Source organism: Salvelinus sp. IW2-2015, linkage group LG7 (assembly GCF_002910315.2).
Source record: "Salvelinus sp. IW2-2015 linkage group LG7, ASM291031v2, whole genome shotgun sequence".
Classification (NCBI taxonomy): Eukaryota; Metazoa; Chordata; class Actinopteri; order Salmoniformes; family Salmonidae; genus Salvelinus; species Salvelinus sp. IW2-2015.
Genome location: NC_036847.1, coordinates 3,067,338 through 3,087,255, shown reverse-complemented (window position 1 = coordinate 3,087,255; position 19,918 = coordinate 3,067,338). Strand labels below are relative to the sequence as shown.

Below are 19,918 nucleotides of genomic sequence, written 5' to 3'. Positions count from 1 at the left end.
AACAGTTTATTTCAAATCAGCCCAACTGGGTTCAGAAGATGGATGACTCAGAAAAACACAGAAAGGTGCAAAGTCAGGAAGAAGTAACTGGAATAAGTCAATCACAACATCACAACACTAGCCTATTAAAGGTCCAATGCAGCCCTTTTTATCTCAATTATATCTGGGTAACAATTAGGTACCTTACTGTGATGATTTTTGACCATTTTAATTGAAAACAAACAAAAATAGCTTCTTAGCAAAGAGCAATTTCTCAAGCAAGAATTTTGCTAGGACTGTCTGAGTGGGGAGGGGAAAACAGAACATTTCCTGTTATTGAAAGAGAAATTTGGAACTCTCTTATTGGTCTATTAACTAATTGGCCATGGCTACGGATACAGTTTTCGCCCARGCCCGCCCCGCCCCTCTGGATCATATTCTGCTCATGTCTTATTTTATGCGCACATTTGTTTCTCTAACGTAGCTGCTGCTCACACTCCCACTCACTTCGCGATTCTCTCTTTACTCACCCTCTTCTGAGCCATGATGACGTAGCCTACGCCTGTCTCTGCCTCATGTTTCTGAACAACTGATGAAGAAAATAAGCATGCGACGATGTGAACGATCCTTCCAAAACATATGTTATGAAGGCTACAACTGTCTCTGTCTGTTGTCGCGGATATTGCAGTTGCACAAACAGGACGCAGTCAAAACTCTTTGGAGTTGGCTAATCTTTATAGTTGCTGCCATATTGTAGTTCCTCAAAAAAAAAGAACAGTACTTAACTGCCTGTCTGCTTCCTGCACAGCTTAGCCAATGTTTGCAATGATGGTGAAAAAACCCCCCATTAAATCGCTAATAAGACTGTGTGTCTGTCTTGCTGCGTTCCACCTCTGGGCAGCCAAACGTTCTAGGCAGCCGAGGGTGTTTCCGGGCCGTTGAAAAAAGTCTGACAATGGGCGAGATCGTTACGCCACAAATGCTGATATCTGGAGTAAATAGCTGCATGCAACTCAGCAGCGAAGAAGAACATGAAATCGCTAGACTGCCCGTTTGTGTCGTGCTTATGTTTGCAATACTGACAACAAAGTTTGTACGAACATGCCAATAATGTATTTTGTGTAAAACATGTAAATAGCTGCATGTAGCCTACTAGCTGCATTATTCTTACTGAGGCATGAAATGCAATAGTTTGAACAGTTTTGTGTACATCATGAAGTTTGTAGGCTACACCAGTGACCAGACAAAGGCGATCAAGCAGGGGGGAGAGGCGGGAGCTGCAGCAGCGGAGTGGGCCCACTAACTATACATGCGCAGAAATATTCATATTTTTCGCCTGGCCAAATTGGGATACAGAAACTCTGTATCCATAGCCACTCCGTAACTATGATATCACCAGGCAGGCCAAAACTCCATTCTACTAAAACAGGCTGACATTTCATGTGGTCTTATCAAACAACTCTTACACAAAAAGGCCATGATCATCATTTATTCCAACCTCATAGCGTGGAAATGTATATAAAATACAGGAAAAATAAAGTTTTTCCCTGCACTGGGCCTTTAAAAATAAGATTTACATTTTCTTTGATTTAGACCCAGATCATGTTTATCTAAAACTTTGTTCTAGGGACATGTGGGTTCATTCAGGAACAGATGGCTTCTTTGAATAAAATGTCCTCTCATATTCCAATTTACCCCACAGGACTACCTGAGACGAGCCCCCCTCCCGTGGATTGCCTCGAAGTTTTAACACATCTTCATTTCCAAATGAATGATTGGGTTACTACGCGTATGTCATGCAAAATCTAGGACACGTTGGATTGCTGCCACTCCTACTGTCTATGTGTGGATTTAGCCTAACACTGATGATGATGCCCACTTCCAGGGTATTGAATATGTAACATTTGTCCAGGAGTGCTTCCCTCTCTCTGGGGCCCAGTCAGAAGTGAACCAACGCTCGCCGTCTTTTACCAGACCAGGCAGTAGGAGTCATTACAGATAATCTCCTACCTTATTGTTCGGCTTGAAATGCAGTACTTCCACATCACATTCCACGCGGCAGTGACATCACTGCAGACACCAGACACGCAGGGGGAAAAATGTGCAGCATGGAACACGCAGGGAGGACGTTTCAAAATGTCCCAAACGCACCAAACTGTGGCAACTCCCCCTATAACAGTCAGTGGTGAGACACACTGTACCAACTCCCATATACTAGACCACAAATTACACCCCACATCCTTTACTTTCCATAGAAAAACACAGAATTCTTTCTCTTCTGGCTCCAGTTCCTTCAGCTGCGCCTTTTAGAAGTTCCCTGTCCCAGTTTATCCTGCCCGAGTCCACACTCAGAAAGTTGCTAGACTAGCAAGTTCGCCTGATGACCAAGTTAGGTAAAGGCTCAGTACAGTATGTCTACGCTAACAGATTAAAACCGTCCCTCCTCGTAACAAAGGCTCTCCACCCACACTGTGAACTACTACACAAACCCTCCCTCTCTCCTTCCTTTAAGGACACCCCTTATTTTTCTTTCCTTACAATGCACACTAACCCATCTGGCTGGGACTGCCTGTGATAGCCACTGGATGTGGGCTAGGCATGCCTGTGTGCTGTGCCGTGTACGTGTATGTGCCTGTGGTAATACATGGGCCCGTATCCAAGAACGACAGAGCGCTCAATGGGAAGGCCAAGCAGGGGGAGGGTTAGCCCCAGTTCAGCAGCTGGGAGAGGCTGTTTAGAGTTACTACACCGGCCTTGCTTTAACAACACAGCTACTAAAGCCATGGAACTCAATGTAACCATGTTACCCTAAACCCTTTGCTGGTGTTTCAAGTTACGCCCCATGACTACATCTTTCCAGTGACTCTGAGGAATTAGGAGCATATAATGAAGTCTTTTAGACCAAGCATAAATTACTTGGCTTCTATAACAGGTTTTGATAATGGATTAAAAAACAACAGCCCTGTAATGCTAAATATTTTCCAAGAAACTATAGTGTCAGAGAGAGAGAGAGAGAGAGAGAAAATGACTCAAGTAAAAGGAAAATCACCCAGTAAAATACGACTTGAGTAAAAGTCTAAAAGTATCTGGTTTTAAATGTACTTAAGTAGTGATGGAAAAATGATTCAAGTAAAAAGTTAAAGTAAACGCTATACATCAAATCCCTTCCATTATGTAAATCATACTGCACGATTTTCTTGTTTTTAAAATGTACGTATAGCCAGTGGCACACGCCAACACGTAATTTACAAAACAAAGTATTTGTGTTTCGTGAGTCCGCCAGATCAGAGGCAGTAGTAGGCATGAATTGGACCATATTGCCGTCTTGCCAGAGCATTCAAAAATGTCACGAGTACTTTTGGGAGTCAGGAAAAATGTACGGCAGTAAAATGTACATATTTTCTTTCGGAATGTAGTAGAGTAAAAGTAGTCATAAATATAAATAGTAAAGTACAGATAACCCCCAAAAACAACTTATTTTTACTTAGTTACTTTACACCACGCGATCAACTCGACACACTATGATATTTGTACCTACAACTTATGGGGATTCACAGCAATATAAAAATGGCAGGAGGCACAATTTTTCAGGGTATAAAAACTGCTATGTAATGCATTAATAATGCATTATGGACATGTCCTCGTACTCTGAATACTAATGACCACAGTGTGCGTGTGTGCGCGTGTGAGCGAATACATTAGCATATATAGATGTGACAGGGTGACAGGTGCTTCGGAGGGTTCCACAGGCCTTGGATCAGTCTTTCATGTCTCCAAACGCAGCTCAGTTCCGACTCAGTTCTGATGCCGTTGGCAACATCAAACTAACTATATGGGTAATGTAGGCTATGCCTGTGATGTATATCATTATCAGCATAACAGTCATGAAGTTGCAGCAGGTGATTGTTTTAATAACTCATCTAATAACTGACGTTTCATCATTATTGTTTCGATTATCATCAGGAGGGGGGGGGGGTCCTGCATGAAGTGCATCAGAAAACACACAAGCAACACCGATCACATAGAAGCAGCCAGGAGACTGTCAGATAGCCTTTGGAATGGCAGTCTACGCTATAAAGCTTTTATTGTATATATATATTTGTATTGTGTGTATATATATACAGTGGGAGGAACAAGTATTTGATACACTGCCGATTTTGCAGGTTTTCCTACTTACAAAGCATGTAGAGGTCTGTAATTTTTATCATAGGTACACTTCAACTGTGAGAGACGGAATCTAAAACAAAAATCCAGAAAATCACATTGTATGATTTTTAAATAATTAATTTGCTTTTATTGCATGACATAAGTATTTGATCACCTACCAACCAGTAGATTCCGGCTCTCACAGACCTGTTAGTTTTTCTTTAAGAAGCCCTCCTGTTCTCCACTCATTACCTGTATTAACTGCACCTGTTTGAACTCGTTACCTGTATAAAAAGACACCTGTCCACACACAATCAAACAGATTCCAACCTCTCCACAATGCCAAGACCAGAGAGCTGTGTAAGGACATCAGGGATAAATTGTAGACCTGCACAAGGCTGGGATGGGCTACAGGACAATAGGCAAGCAGCTTGGTGAGAAGGAAACAACTGTTGGCGCAATTATTAGAAAATGGAAGAAGTTCAAGATGACGGTCAATCACCCTCGGTCTGGGGCTCCATGCAAGATTTCACCTCGTGGGGCATCAATGATCATGAGGAAGGTGAGGGATCAGCCCAGAACTACACGGCAGGACCTGGTCAATGACCTGAAGAGAGCTGGGACCACAGTCTCAAAGAAAACCATTAGTAACACACTACGCCGTCATGGATTAAAATCCTGCAGCGCACGCAAGGTCCCCCTGCTTAAGCCAGTGCATGTCCAGGCCTGTCTGAAGTTTGCCAATGACCATCTGGATGATCCAGAGGAGGAATGGGAGAAGGTCATTGTTCTGATGAAACAAAAATAGAGCTTTTTGGTCTAACTCCACTCGCCGTGGTTGGAGGAAGAAGAAGTATGAGTACAACCCAAGAACACCATCCCAACCGTGAAGCATGGAGGTGGAAACATCATTCTTTGGGGATGCTTTTCTGCAAAAGGGACAGGACGACTGCATCGTATTGAGGGGAGGATGGATGGGGCCATGTATCGCGAGATCTTGGCCAACAACCTCCTTCCCTCAGTAAGAGCATTGAAGATGGGTCGTGGCTGGGTCTTCCAGCATGACAACGACACGAAGCACACAGCCATGGCAAACTAAGGAGTGGCTCCGTAAGAGCATCTCAAGGTCTGGAGTGGCCTAGCCAGTCTCCAGACCTGAACCCAATAGAAAATCTTTGGAGGGAGCTGAAAGTCCGTATTGCCCAGCGACAGCCCCGAAACCTGAAGGATCTGGAGAAGATCTGTAGGGAGGAGTGGGCCAAAATCCCTGCTGCAGTGTGTGCAAACCTAGTCAAGAACTAACGGAAACGTATGATCTCTGTAATTGCAAACAAAGGTTTCTGCTACCAAATATTAAGTTCTGCTTTTCTGATGTATCAAATACTTATGTCATGCAATAAAATGCAAATTAATTACTTAAAAATCATACAATGTGATTTTCTGGATTTTTGTTTTAGATTCCGTCTCTCATAGTTGAAGTGTACCTATGATAATAATTACAGACCTCTACATGCTTTGTAAGTAGGAAAACCTGCAAAATCGGCAGTGTATCAAATACTTGTTCTCCCCACTGTATATATATATCCAGTCAGCCCTTGGTTGTTCCCCTTGATTGTAATAGAGCATATCTATTCTGTGGGAGTCAGCTACACATTTGTATTCTGAACAGATTCATGGGGTAATCACTGCAGCTCTACTGGAATATAGAACGACAGCTATCTATGTTGTGACAGGCAGTCAGGGACACGAGGGGCGTTTTATAGTCCCTGTAGAGTTGCAGGGGAATTGGAGAGGATGAATTGGTTCGTGAGCAGTGAGCGGGGACCCAATTTCCTATCGCATAAACTACCTACTGTATGTACAGTTCTGTGTATTAAAGCTGAGAGAAACCCCTATTCCTAGATTCAGTACAGTGACCTACCCCTGCACTCACTTAGAGCCGATTGAACAGTATTTCCCACTCCCTGTTTCTGCGACTAAGCTGATAACGCCGAGTTGTGATTCAACCATCCGACATTAAATCCAACCCTATAACATTCCAAGGAGACTGAGCAGTAACACTAATACATTCCTAACCTGTAATGTGCCGGTTATACACACTCAAAAACAGATTCGCAATCTGCTCCGGTGAGCGCAGTAAACCGAACGAGCAACCCTGTGGAGATCCTGCACTAGGTGAAAAGGTGAAGACCACGAGGGAGGGGAGAGGCGGAGTGGATGCTGAGTCAAGTCACACCTTCTCTCTCCTCCGAAGCACTTAGCAGCCCCAGTCCCTTACACTAGACACCATTAAGTAGACAAGCATCACCAAGAGACCAAGCGAGTTAACCAAGTAGTGCAGGAAAATAAATGACCTTTTAACTAGTTTCACTCAGGGTAATCAATTGCGGTCRAGTCAGCTCAGGCCCCAGAACAATGTTCAGTCAGCAATATGCCTAAACACTGTTCTGTTGTCATTTTTACAGTTTGTCTCTAAAACATGAATCTATATACAATATTTCATATCGTTTTAATTGACGTTTGGAGTGTTCTAATAAGAGCAGGAAGAAAAGATCCATAAGGCACATCTTATCCTATCCTGCAGAACTTCAAAACAAATATTAAAAACGTCTAGTCTAAAGTCAACTTACCTCTTATGAAAGGTATTGTGAGGATGTAGACACAACACATGCCAGTAATCCATACAGAAGGTCTTTAATTTCCACATTTTTTTGCTCCTAAGTTCTCCTGCAAAAGATCAACAGGGGGCCACTATAAAGCGACTCAGAGCAGGTTAGTCCATGGTGCCAGGTGTAGGTTCCTGTGCCAGGTGTGGTGTGTTCTTGTTAGCAGATCCAGTAAACATCATGGCACTACAGATATAGAACGTTGCCCAGTTGTTCACTGTGTGGATTGCCAAACATGGATTCTCCTCTTCTGGCAAACTGTCCTGGTCCTGAGCGGTTAAACCTCTTTGGACCACTACAGAACTTCWATGGTCATCCGCAGGCCAGAACCAGAACAGCTCTGGACGTGTTTCAACAAACACCAGCGTAAAACCTATTTGGATCTGTTTGGATCAACCCAAACCCAGTTGAAGTCAGGATCTGTCTCAAATAACTTGCACACTGTGTACTGCCTCAGCTCTGCTCAGCTCGTATCCAGGTCACCCAGGCTGTCCTCTGTTCCCGTCCCTCCAGAGTGGGTCAGGCTGAGAGCCTGTGGGGAGGCATGGCTCTAGATCCACTGCTCCAGCAGGCACAGGTACTGTAGTGTGTTGGAGTGCAGAAGCACAGAGGACGAATCCTCCATACACCACGCATCCCTCTCTTCTCTGCTCTGATAGACACCGTCTCAACCAGGCTTAGAAATGGCCTATTCTTCTGCCTCCCTCTCCTCCTCGGTCGCAGAAGCAAACTTTCTCGATAAAGGCAAGAGATGGTGGCTCCTCTATTACTCTCTCACTGCGTCTCTGACCCCCTCTTCTGCTCCTCCTTTTCCTCCTCTCTGACTAAACTGTCTCTCCTCCCTCAATCTCTGTACCCTAACATGTTCTCTCTCGCTCTCTCTCTCTCCTGAAGTGAATAACAGCTGCTGCCATCCACACAGGACCTCCCAGAAATGTGCCGACTGGTTGCCGGGCAACACCATGGTACTACTGAAACTGCAAATGGAAGCTCTCTCATTGGCCCGACGTCGTCGATGGGGAGTGGCCACAATATTGTCCACGACTGCATGAGTGTACACCCATGCTGTAATCAGAATAGGCAGAGGCTACAAGGGCTGAGTTGTTTTGGGAATAAAATCCTCTAAGGTAGAAGCAGGGCATGCAATGTTGCTTTAAAGCAGCGATCAGCAGTTGAAACAACAAAGCGATTCCCCGCCCGCTTCAGTAAAAAGCTGAAGGGTAGGGTTGGAGAAATGTAACCACTCTCAAATTCATAGACGTAAGGACTGACCATTCATGATAACAAAATTAAAGTTAACCATGTTTTGAGGCTATATAGTTGGTTTACATTTACTTTGTTTAAAAACATTGGAGTAAAACAAGCTTATATTTTGAGTTCTGATGGGGTATGATAGTTGAACTAAGCTCATGGGGCATTTAGTAGTTATATTTTTCAATAATCAATGGGTACATATAACTCATTTTTAAGTGGATGTAGCAACTGCTGATTGCCCCTTTAAACCATCAAGGTCAATGAGGAATTGCAGCGAACACAATGGCACATGAATTGTAAGAGAGAATGAATATACCTGCTCTCTACGTGAAGCTATTTATGAAGTAATTGAATACCTGAGGTGTGAATGGACACATGCGAATAGGTGCTATGAAGAGTATCAGCAGAGGTAAGCAGAAAAAAATACAATGGAATAGAAATGGAAATTATACAATTGGATGGAGCTGACAGAACAATGCCCTGGATCAAACAGGTGCAAATCATCATCATTACCACATTGTTCAAACGAGGAGCGGCACACGGCTGAGCAATGACTGAGATGATAGAAACACAGCTTCTCCGATCGACTGGTGATTTGCACTTGAAGACAAGRGCGGGTCTGTTCTCCTCTGTGCGTCTGAGAAGCCGCGTTGGACTGTTGTACCACGCTGTCCCAGTGTTCATGAGAAACCGGGGTAAGGAGGAGGCCCGGGCCTCTCGTCATTATTCAACCCCCATCCATCATCACCATCCCCCATACTGCTTCACACATGCACACGCACGCATGCACACGGAGGCAGACACACACACACACGCACACACAAAAGGTCCTGTTGATCTGGGCATTTTGCTCCCTCTCCCACTGACTGGCAGTCACGGCTTGCACCCTTTCACACACTCCCTGGCATAATATGGGCTTCCTGTGATCCAGAAGACCCAGCCAATGGCACCCAGAACTACAACACAAAGAGACAGGCAGCAACACTGAACACCTATTGTGAGCAGAGACGGTGAGGAATTAATTAATGAAAACAATCAATCAGTAGCTTATCACAAAGCCTGGGTGCCCCATTTATACGCATCTCACAAAATGAACCACACACACACACCGACAGTTCAATTGTCTCTTTTTAATCACGATTTGTTCCTTGAACGCATAATACATTCTACTGAACTGACACTGTGGACTGCCAACAAGTAGGCTATTGTTTTACTGTTAAATTATTGCATTTTCATTTAGTGTGAATGTACTAAACCACTGTGAAAGTAACCTATTGAATTAGAGACAACGCAAATGCACAGAGGTATGGATTCATCAACATCAACGGTGGTTTTATGAACTTACACACTCAATGTTTTCAGAGGGCCGTGATTGTTTCATCCATCTCAATTCACTGTTTGAGGAGCCATACTGACAAATCCATTAGAGCACTACAGGCGTTAGTGTGGGTGGGTCTCTGTGATCACAGCACTTTAGAGTGTGTGTCCGAGGGGGATGGGAGATGGGAGAATCAACWGGTCAACACATGGGTCTGATTCATACAAATTAATGGTTGTGATCTCTTTCAGGGCCCGATGTGCACATGAACCACAACACATCTCTGAGGATACAGACAGATTCAGATAGCAGTTTTTTTGCCATATGAGAAGAGATATACACTGCTCAAAAAAATAAAGGGAACACTAAAATAACACATCCTAGATCTCAATGAATGAAATATTCTTATTAAATACTTTTTTCTTTACATAGTTGAATGTGCTGACAACAAAATCACACAAAAATTATCAATGGAAATCAAATTTATCAACCCACGGAGGTCTGGATTTGGAGTCACACTCAAAATTAAAGTGGAAACCACACTACAGGCTGATCCAACTTTGATGTAATGTCCTTAAAACAAGTCTAAATGAGGCTCAGTAGTGTGTGTGGCCTCCACGTGCCTGTATGACCTCCCTACAACGCCTGGGCATGCTCCTGATGAGGTGGCGGATGGTCTCCTCCCAGACCTGGACTAAAGCATCCGCCAACTCCTGGACAGTCTGTGGTTGCAACGTGGCGTTGGTGGATGGAGCGAGACATGATGTCCCAGATGTGCTCAATTGGATTCAGGTCTGGGAACGGCGGGCCAGTCCATAGCATCAATGCCTTCCTCTTGCAGGAACTGCTGACACACACCAGCCATATGAGGTCTAGCATTGTCTTGCATTAGGAGGAACCCAGGGCCAACGCACCAGCATATGGTCTCACAAGGGGTCTGAGGATCTCATCTCGGTACCTAATGGCAGTCAGGCTACCTCTGGCGAGCACATGGAGGGCTGTGCGGCCCCCCAAAGAAATGCCACCCCACACCATGACTGACCCACCGCCAAACCGGGCATGCTGGAGATGTTGCAGGCAGCAGAACGTTCTCCACGGCGTCTCCAGACTCTGTCACATCTGTCACATGTGCTCAGTGTGAACCTGCTTCATCTGTGAAGAGCACAGGGCGCCAGTGGCGAATTTGCCAATCTTGGTGTTCTCTGGCAAATGCCAAACGTCCTGCACGGTGTTGGGCTGTTAGCACAACCCCCACCTGTGGACGTCGGGCCCTCATACCACCCTCATGGAGTCTGTTTCTGACCGTTTGAGCAGACACATGCACATTTGTGGCTTGCTGGAGGTCATTTTGCAGGGCTCTGCAGTGCTCCTCCTTGCACAAAGGCGGAGGTAGCGGTCCTGCTGCTGGGGTTGTTGCCCTTCTAACAGCCTCCTCCACGTCTCCTGATGTACTGGCCTGTCTCCTGGTAGCGCCTCCATGCTCTGGACACTACGCTGACAGACACAGCAAACCTTCTTGCCACAGCTCGCATTGATGTGCCATCCTGGATGAGCTGCACTACCTGAGCCACTTGTGTGGTTGTAGACTCCGTCTCATGCTACCACTAGAGTGAAAGCACACGCCAGCATTCAAAAGTGACCAAAACATCAGCCAGGAAACATAGGAACTGAGAAGTGGTCTGTGGTCACCACCTGCAGAACCACTCCTTTATTGGGGGTCTTGCTAATTGCCTATAATTTCCACCTGTTGTCTATTCCATTTGCACAACAGCAATGTGAAATTTACTGTCAATCAGTGTTGCTTCCTAATGGACAGTTTGATTTCACAGAAGTGTGATTGACTTAGAGTTACATTGTGTTGTTTAAGTGTTCCCTTTATTTTGAGCAGTGTATATATATATATACACACATACAGTGGGGAGAACAAGTATTTGATACACTGCCGATTTTGCAGGTTTTCCTACTTACGAAGCATGTAGAGGTCTGTAATTTTTATCATAGGTACACTTCAACTGTGAGAGATGGAATCTAAAACAAAAATCCAGAAAATCACATTGTATGATTTAAGTAATTCATTTGCATTTTATTGCATGACATAAGTATTTGATCACCTACCAACCAGTAAGAACTCCAGCTCTCACAGACTTGTTATATTCTTTAAGAAGCCCTCCTGTTCTCCACTCATTACCTGTATTAACTGCACCTGTTTGAACTCGTTACCTGTATAAAAGACACCTGTCCACACACTCAATCAAACAGACTCCAACCTCTCCACAATGGCCAAGACAAGAGACTGCTTGTAAGGACATCAGGGATAAATTGTAGACCTACACAAGGCTGGGATGGGCTACAGGACAATAGGCAAGCAGATTGGTGAGAAGGCAACAACTGTTGGCGCAATTATTAGAAAATGGAAGAAGTTCAAGATGACGGTCAATCACCCTCGGTCTGGGGCTCCATGCAAGATCTCACCTTGTGGGGCATCAATGATCATGAGGAAGGTGAGGATCAGCCCAGAACTACACGGCAGGACCTGTCAATGACCTGAAGAGAGCTGGGACCACAGTCTCAAAAAAACCATTAGTAACACACTACGCCGTCATGGATTAAAATCCTGCAGCGCACGCAAGGTCCCCCTGCTCAAGCCAGCGCATGTCCAGGCTTGTCTGAAGTTTGCCAATGACCATCTGGATGATCCAGAGGAGAATGGGAGAAGGTCATGTGTCTGATGAGACAAAAATAGAGCTTTTTGGTCTAAACTCCACTCGCCGTGTTTGGAGAAAGAAGAAAAGATGAGTACAACCCCAAGAACACCATCCAACCGTGAAGCATGGAGGTGGAAACATCATTCTTTGGGGATGCTTTTCTGCAAAGGGGACAGGACCACTGCACCGTATAGAGGAGGATGGATGGGGCCATGTATCGCGAGATCTTGGCCAACAACCTCCTTCCCTCAGTAAGAGCATTGAAGATGGGTCGTGGCTGGGTCTTCCAGCATGACAACGACCCGAAACACACAGCCAGGGCAACTAAGGAGTGGCTCTGTAAGAAGCATCTCAAGGTCCTGGAGTGGCCTAGCCAGTCTCCAGACCTGAACCCAATAGAAAATCTTTGGAGGGAGCTGAAAGTCCGTATTGCCCAGCGACAGCCCCGAAACCTGAAGGATCTGGAGAAGGTCTGTATGGAGGAGTGGGCCAAATCCCTGCTGCAGTGTGTGCAAACCTGGTCAAGAACTACAGGAAACGTATGATCTCTGTAATTGCAAACAAAGGTTTCTGTACCAAATATTAAGTTCTGCTTTTCTGATGTATCAAATACTTTAGTCATGCAATAAAATGCAAATGAATTACTTAAAAATCATACAATGTGATTTTCTGGATTTTTGTTTTAGATTCCATTGAAGATTCCTCACAGTTGAAATGTACCTATGATAAAAAATTAGACCTCTACATGCTTTGTAAGTAGGAAAACCTGCAAAATCGGCAGTGTATCAAATACTTGTTCTCCCACTGTACAGATGGGGCAAAAAAGTATTTAGTCAGCCACCAATTGTGCAAGTTCTCCCACTTAAAAAGATGAGAGAGGCCTGTAATTTCAACTATGACAGACAAAATGAGAAAAAGAAATCCAGAAAATCACATTGTAGGATTTATTTGCAAATATGGTGGAAAATAAGTATTTGGTCAATAACAAAAGTTTCTCATACTTTGTTATATACCCTTTGTTGGCAATGACAGAGGTCAAACGTTTTCTGTAAGTCTTCACAAGGTTTTCACACACTGTTGCTGGTATTTTGGCCCATTCCTCCATGCAGATCTCCTCTAGAGCAGTGATGTTTGTCCCGTGTGGCCAGTTGTAGAGCATGCGGCTTGCAACGCCAGGGTTGTGGGTTCATTCCCCACGGGGGGACCAGATGAATATGTATGAACTTTCCATTGTAAGTCGCTCTGGATAAGAGCGTCAGCTAAATGACTTAAATGTAAAATGTAAATGTTTTGGGCTGTTGCTGGGCAACACGGACTTTCAACTCCCTCCAAAGATTTTCTATGGGGTTGAGATCTGGAGACTGGCTAGGCCACTCCAGGACCTTGAAATGCTTCTTACGAAGCCACTCCTTCGTTGCCCAGGCGGTTGTTTGGATCATTGTCATGCTGAAAGACCCAGCCACGTTTCATCTTCAATGCCCTTGCTGATGGTAGGCTTTGTTACTTTGTCCCAGCTCTCTGCATGTCATTCACTAGGTCCCCCCGTGTGGTTCTGGGATTTCTGCTCACCGTCTTGTGATCATTTTGACCCCACGGGGTGAGATCTTGCGTGGAGCCCCAGATCGAGGGAGATTATCAGTGGTCTTGTATGTCTTCCATTTCCTAATAATTGCTCCCACAGTTGATTTCTTCAAACCAAGCTGCTTACCTATGCAGATTCAGTCTTCCCAGTCTGGTGCAGGTCTACAATTTTGTTTCTGGTGTCCTTTGACAGCTCTTTGGTCTTGGCCATAGTGGAGTTGTGGATGTGACTGTTTGAGGTTGTGGACAGGTGTCTTTTATACTGATAACAAGTTCAAACAGGTGCCATTAATACAGGTAACGAGTGGAGGACAGAGGAGCCTCTTAAAGAAGAAGTTACAGGTCTGTGAGAGTCAGAAATCTTGCTTGTTTGTAGGTGACCAAATACTTATTTCCACCTAATTTGCAAATAAATTCATTAAAATCCTACAATGTGATTTTCTGGATTTTCTTTTCTCATTTTGTCTGTCATAGTTGATTGTACCTATGACGAAAATTACAGGCCTCTCTCATCTTTTTAATGGGAGAACTTGCACAATTTGTGGCTGACTAAATACTTTTTTGCCCCACTTTATATGTGTTGATGAGCAGGTGTCCACATACTTTTGGTCATGTAGAATGTGTACAGTACCATTCAAAAGTTTGGACACACCTACTCATTCAAGGCTCTTTAGTTTTACTTGTTCTTTAGTTCAGGACTGAGCTTGGAAACCCTGTTCCTGCTAATAAATGATTTCAGCATTAGTCACTAAGAATACACTATATACATGTATGTGGACACCGCTTCAAAATGAGTGATTCGGCTATTTCAGCCACACCCGTTGCTGACAGGTGCATAATAAAGAACCACACCGCCATGCAATCTCCCTAGGAAAACATTGGCAGAAGAATGGCCCGTACTGAAGAGCTCAGTGACTTTCAACATGGCACAGTCATAGGATGCCACCTTTCCAACAAGTCAGTTCGTCAAATTTCTGCCCTGCTAGAGCTGCCCCGGTCACCTGCAAGTGATGTTATTGTGAAGTGGAAAGGTCGAGGAGCAACATCGGCTCAGCCACACAAGCTCAGAGAACGGGACTGCCGAGTGCTGATCGTCTGTCCTCAGTTGCAACACTCACTACCTAGTTCCAAACTGCCACTGGAAATGCCACGTCAGCACAATAACTCTTCGTCGGGAGCTTCAAGAAATGCGTTTCCACGGCCGTGCAGCCGCACACAAGCCTAAGATCACCGTGCGCAATGCCAAGCGCCGGCTGGAGTGGTGTAAAGCTCGCCGCCATTAGACTCTGGCGCAGCGGAAACGCGTTCTCTGGAGTGATGAATCACGCTTCACAATCTGACAGTCCGACGGACAAATCTGGGTTTGGCGGATGCCAGGAGAACGCTACCGGTCCGAATGCATAGCGCCAACCGTACAGTTTGGTGGAGGAATAACGGTGTGTCCCCCAGGGTGCGTTTTGGTTTTTGCCCTAGCACTACACAGCTGATTCAACTAACGGGGGCAGGACCGAGATTGGGAAACCCTGAGCTAGAAGACAAATACGGCTTCTTTATCGCTGGAGATATATCCTCATGCTCATGCTGTATTAATAAGAATCTGCTGGTCCAGCAAACTGAAAGTCGGGTAAAGGGCACACCGTGGAGTTGAGCAATCAATCAGAATGAATGAGCTGATCTGCTTGACATGCTCCCACTGTCTCTATTGTCCAGTGCACTGCGGTCTGCTAATACAGACCGATATGGGGCATTGTAGTAGTGTGACACCCACTCACTTTAACATTCCTAGTCAATCACTGATAATCCGCCAGGAGAATCTCATGGCGTCCAGCCGTCCACGAAGAGGGAGATGTGAACGTGAAGTCAATAAACACAAAGAGAAATGGCCCCTGCCCAGCGCCCTGTGCGATGAGAGGAAGCCTACAGATCAGCACTTTTACATGGGGTAGGGTGATCCAGGAGAGGGGGAGGGGTGGATGAGGAGATGAGAAGCCGTGGTCGATCTATAGGATGTCGGAAAGGAAATATGGTGGCATAAGGTGTAGAGAGACAGTGAAAGAATAAATCAGGGAGAAAGAAAATGGGAATATGGAGGGTGAAGGAGGGATGGAAAGATGATATGCAGATACAGGAGGGAATTACATCCTGTTCCTAGGCCGTCATTGAAAATAAGAATTTGTTCTTAACCGACTTGCCTAGTTAAATAAAGGTAAAATACAAAAATAAAAAATTAGGGGATGAATTCATGGATGGATGGTAGAAGTTAAAGAGGACTAACTGTGATTATACTTAGTCTCTCGTATGATTAAGGATGGTGTTTTTATCAGCCTGATCATTGTGTAACTAAGAACAAGGAGTCATATCAGTGTGCTCCGACACAGCAAAAGACAATCTGGATGGTTATGCCTTAGAATTGCACTCCCCCTAGTGGCAGCTACAGTAGCTCCAGTCTCCCGGGAAATGTCTACAGCAGTAAAAGGGGATACCTAGTCAGCTGTACAACTGAATGCATTCAACTGAAATGTGTCTTCCGRATTTAACCCAACCCCTCTGAATCAGAAGGCAGTACACACACACACACACACATTTCCTCCCCAAATTGATTCAATTCAGAAACCTATCACACACAAAATATAATAGCAAACAATTTATTCATATCTCATTCCAATACCAGTAGCCATCGAACTGGCTTACGGGGGGGGAAACAACATGCAATTCTCTCCGATTAATATACAGCATTACCGAATTCATAAAGCCGTTTCATCTGGAGCACTTGAAGGTAATTCTTTATGATAACCCCAAGCATGTAGTCAGTTGTATTTCTAAATCAGAAGAAATACTGTGCCTTCAGAAAGTATTCACACCCCCCTCGACTTCTTCCACATTMTGTTGTGTTACGGCCTGAATTTAAAATGGATTCAATTGAGATTTTGTGTCACTGGTCTACACACAATACCCCATAATGTTAAAGTCAAATTAGGTTTGATTTATTTTATTTTTTTTACAAATTAATAAAAATAAATAAAAGCTGAAATGTCTTGAGTCAATAAGTATTTATGGTGAGCCTAAGTAAAAATGTGCTTAACAAGTCACAATAAGTTGCATATAATGCAATAAGAGTGTTTAACATGGTTTTTGAATGACTACCTCATCTCTGTACCCCACATATACAATTATCTGTAAGGTCCTTCAGTCGAGCAGTGAATTTCAAACACAGATTCAACCACAAAGACCAGGGAGGTTTTTCAATGCCTCGCAAAGGGTATCTATTGGTAGATGGGTAAAAAAAAAAGCAGACACTGAATATCCTTTTGAATATGGTGAAGTTATTAATTACACTTTGGATGGTGTATCAATACATCCAGTCACTACACAGATACAGGTGTCCTTCCTAACTCAGTTGCCAGAGAGGAAGGAAACCGCTCAGGGATTTTTAACTCGAGGCCAAAACAGTTACAGATATTAATGGCTGAGATAGAAAATTGAAGATGGATCAACAAAATTGTAGTTACTCCACAATACTAACCTAAATGACAGAGTGAACAAAAGGAAGACTGTACGGAATAAAAATATTCCGAAACATGCATCCTGCTTGCAATAATGCACTAAAGTAAAACTGCCTGAATACAAAGCGTTATATTTGGGGTAAATCCAACACAAAACGTCAATGAGAACCACTCTTCCTATTTTCAAGCATGGTGTTGGCTGCATCATGTTACAGGTATTCCTGTCATCAGCAAGGACTAGGGGATTTTTTATAATAAATATAAACGGTTTAGAGCTAAGTAGAGGCAAAATTATAGAGGAAAACCTGCTTCAGTCTGCTTTCCAACATACACTGACTGGGATACAAATTCACCTTTCAGCAAGACAATAACCTAAATCACAAGGCCAAATATACACTGGAGTTGCTTACCAAGACGACATTGAATGTTCCTGAGTGGCCTAGTTACAATTTTTACTTAAATCTGCTTGAAAATCTATGGCAAGACTTGAAAATGGCTATTTAGCAACGATCAACAACCAACTTGACAGAGCTAGAATAATTTTTAAAACAATCCAGGTGTGCAATGCTCTTAGAGACTTACCCAGAAAGACTTGCAGCTGTAATTGCTGCCAAAGGTGATTCTAACATGTATTGACTCAGGGGGTACGAAAGCTTATGTAAAGGAGACATTTCTTTATTTACATTTCAAAAAAATTGCTAAAATTTCTAAAAACATGTTTTCACTTTGTCATTATGTGTGTAAATAGGTGAGAAAATAAATATTTTTAATACATTTTCAATTCAGGCCGTAACACAAAATGTGCAACAAGTCAAGGGGTATGAATACTTTGAAGACACTGTAGCTGTTTTGTATGCAAGACCATTAGGGAAAGGGGAATTGGAGATCTAGCATCGAGAGGATTGTCTTACATGCATGTTAGTTACAGTATAAAAGGGCAGATGGGCTCATACAGTAGCAGAGCAGCGGGGAGATTCTCTAACGTAGATTACAGTAAAATCTCTCTTATCACAGAGATAATACACTACAGCTGTCAAGTCTTAAAACACCATGCAGAAGAGAGGTGGAGGAGCAAGAGAGAGAGTCAATGAAGGGGAGGATGGAGAATGGAGAGACAAAGAAAGAGCGGAGGGAGAGAAAGAGAGGGAGACAGGGAGAGAAAAAGAGGGGAGAAGAGGAGGAAAGAGAGATGGAGGGAGATAAATAGTAGAGAAGAAATGAGAGATCAAAAGAAAGCAAAAGAGACAAGGAGGAAGGAGAGAGGAAAGACTAGCATAAAACTGGAGGAGTGTTTAAAAGTAGAGCGCAGAAAGCGAAGGGAGCAGAAGACAGAGGAGAGATCCAGGGCTGCAGGGTGGAAGGTGGTATCCATGTCCTCCCCGTCTTTAATCCTACTATCGTGAAGGCCATACACTTACTGAGCCAGTGTAACAGAACTGATGGAGAACAATGTCTTCCCCGTCAAAGAGAGCATACTTAGACAGCCGCGACAGAGCTCAAAAAAGTGTTGCACATACAGCACGTGTAACACAACATACACATTACAATGAATTGTTGCGTTTCACCATTATGTCAATTATGAGTGGGGCGAAAAAAGCCTTTTTCGGGATTTTGTGAGTGACGTTTAGATTTTGTTGACATCGGAATGGTTTAGAAGTAAGACTAGGCACAGTGACTTGAGTGCATCGCGCGTACAGTGTAGCATATAATGTTGTGACGACATTGCACACAACCGTGATGCTCTAAATTCATGCTAGAATTATCTAGTGCCAAGTAAATCCCGCAGAAATACCAGTCATGAAACCAGAGGATGATAAATATTACACATGCATGCTGTTAGACCTATATCGGTTGAAGACAACCACATGCAATAAGAGTTTCAGTCACAGTACGGTGAAAAGAAATGTGCTAATGTATGCAATGTTTTGTAATTACATAACAGTGTAGCATGTAAATATACTTCCCCATAAATGTGTATATATTTGGCCTAGGGAACAAAATGTTCTGCAGGCACTTGCTGCTCTGTGAAACCCTCCTCCCCACTGTGCCTCTGTGTCTCAGTGCCTGACGCTGCTGTCGGCAATGTTAGGGGCCTATTATGGGATGTCACAATCCACGGACTCATAAACACTAGAGTATACCCCAGAGAGAACTACAGCTCCCTGAGATATACCCCCGAGAGAACTACAGCTCCCAAGCAGCGGAGAGAACGTTACCCTGAGCGTGTTCCAAACATTCCTACAGTATTGGACGGCATATTCTGTCATAATGCCCATTACTACTACTACACGTCTCTATGACGGCAGGGGACAGCGGCCCAGGGCAGGGTGAGAGAGTGACAGTGTTATTGTGACTGTATCTGCACATTAGCCCGTGGCTGGCGTAGTGAGCGACTTGCAGGGCCGTGGCGACGTGCCCCGTGTGCTGACTAGATCGGATGAAACAGAATGCTCTGTGTAGTGTCTGGCCAAGCAGTGACAGCGGCATGCTTTACAAAGTCACGGTCTTACGTAATGGCCGGCTTGAGCACGGGGGGGGTCAAATCCATTTTCATCTTTCCTTCCCATCACTCAACGGTCAATTCCACTTCAATTCAGTCAATAATTCCAAGAATTGAACAACAGTGATGATTAGAGATTCAATTTCATGGAAGGAGGAAATTTATATTTTCAATGAAAAATGATAGAATGTAAATCGGATACGAGCCAAACGTTGGCTGTGGCAGTACGTTATGCAGTCGCTCTCTGACTAAGCAGGCCCGTGCCT

At 44.0% G+C, this 19,918-nt stretch overlaps 1 protein-coding gene across 5 annotated transcripts in view; it reads right to left on the bottom strand.

The window, feature by feature from the left end:
• The window catches only part of LOC111966202 (IQ motif and SEC7 domain-containing protein 1), a 177,428-nt gene that overhangs the window by 61,935 nt on the left and 95,575 nt on the right, over positions 1-19,918 (bottom strand). Inside the window, exon 1 of one of the 5 annotated variants that reach the window (XM_023990659.3) lies at positions 6,756-7,153. The exons of 3 other annotated variants lie outside the window; for them this stretch is intronic. In XM_023990659.3, coding sequence (XP_023846427.1) covers positions 6,756-6,832 — 77 coding nt within the window. In that variant the 5' untranslated portion in view covers positions 6,833-7,153. Of the gene's footprint in view, positions 1-1,989; positions 2,408-6,755; positions 7,154-19,918 lie in introns of those variants that run through there. One more of the 5 variants, XM_023990661.3, reaches the window with a different exon arrangement.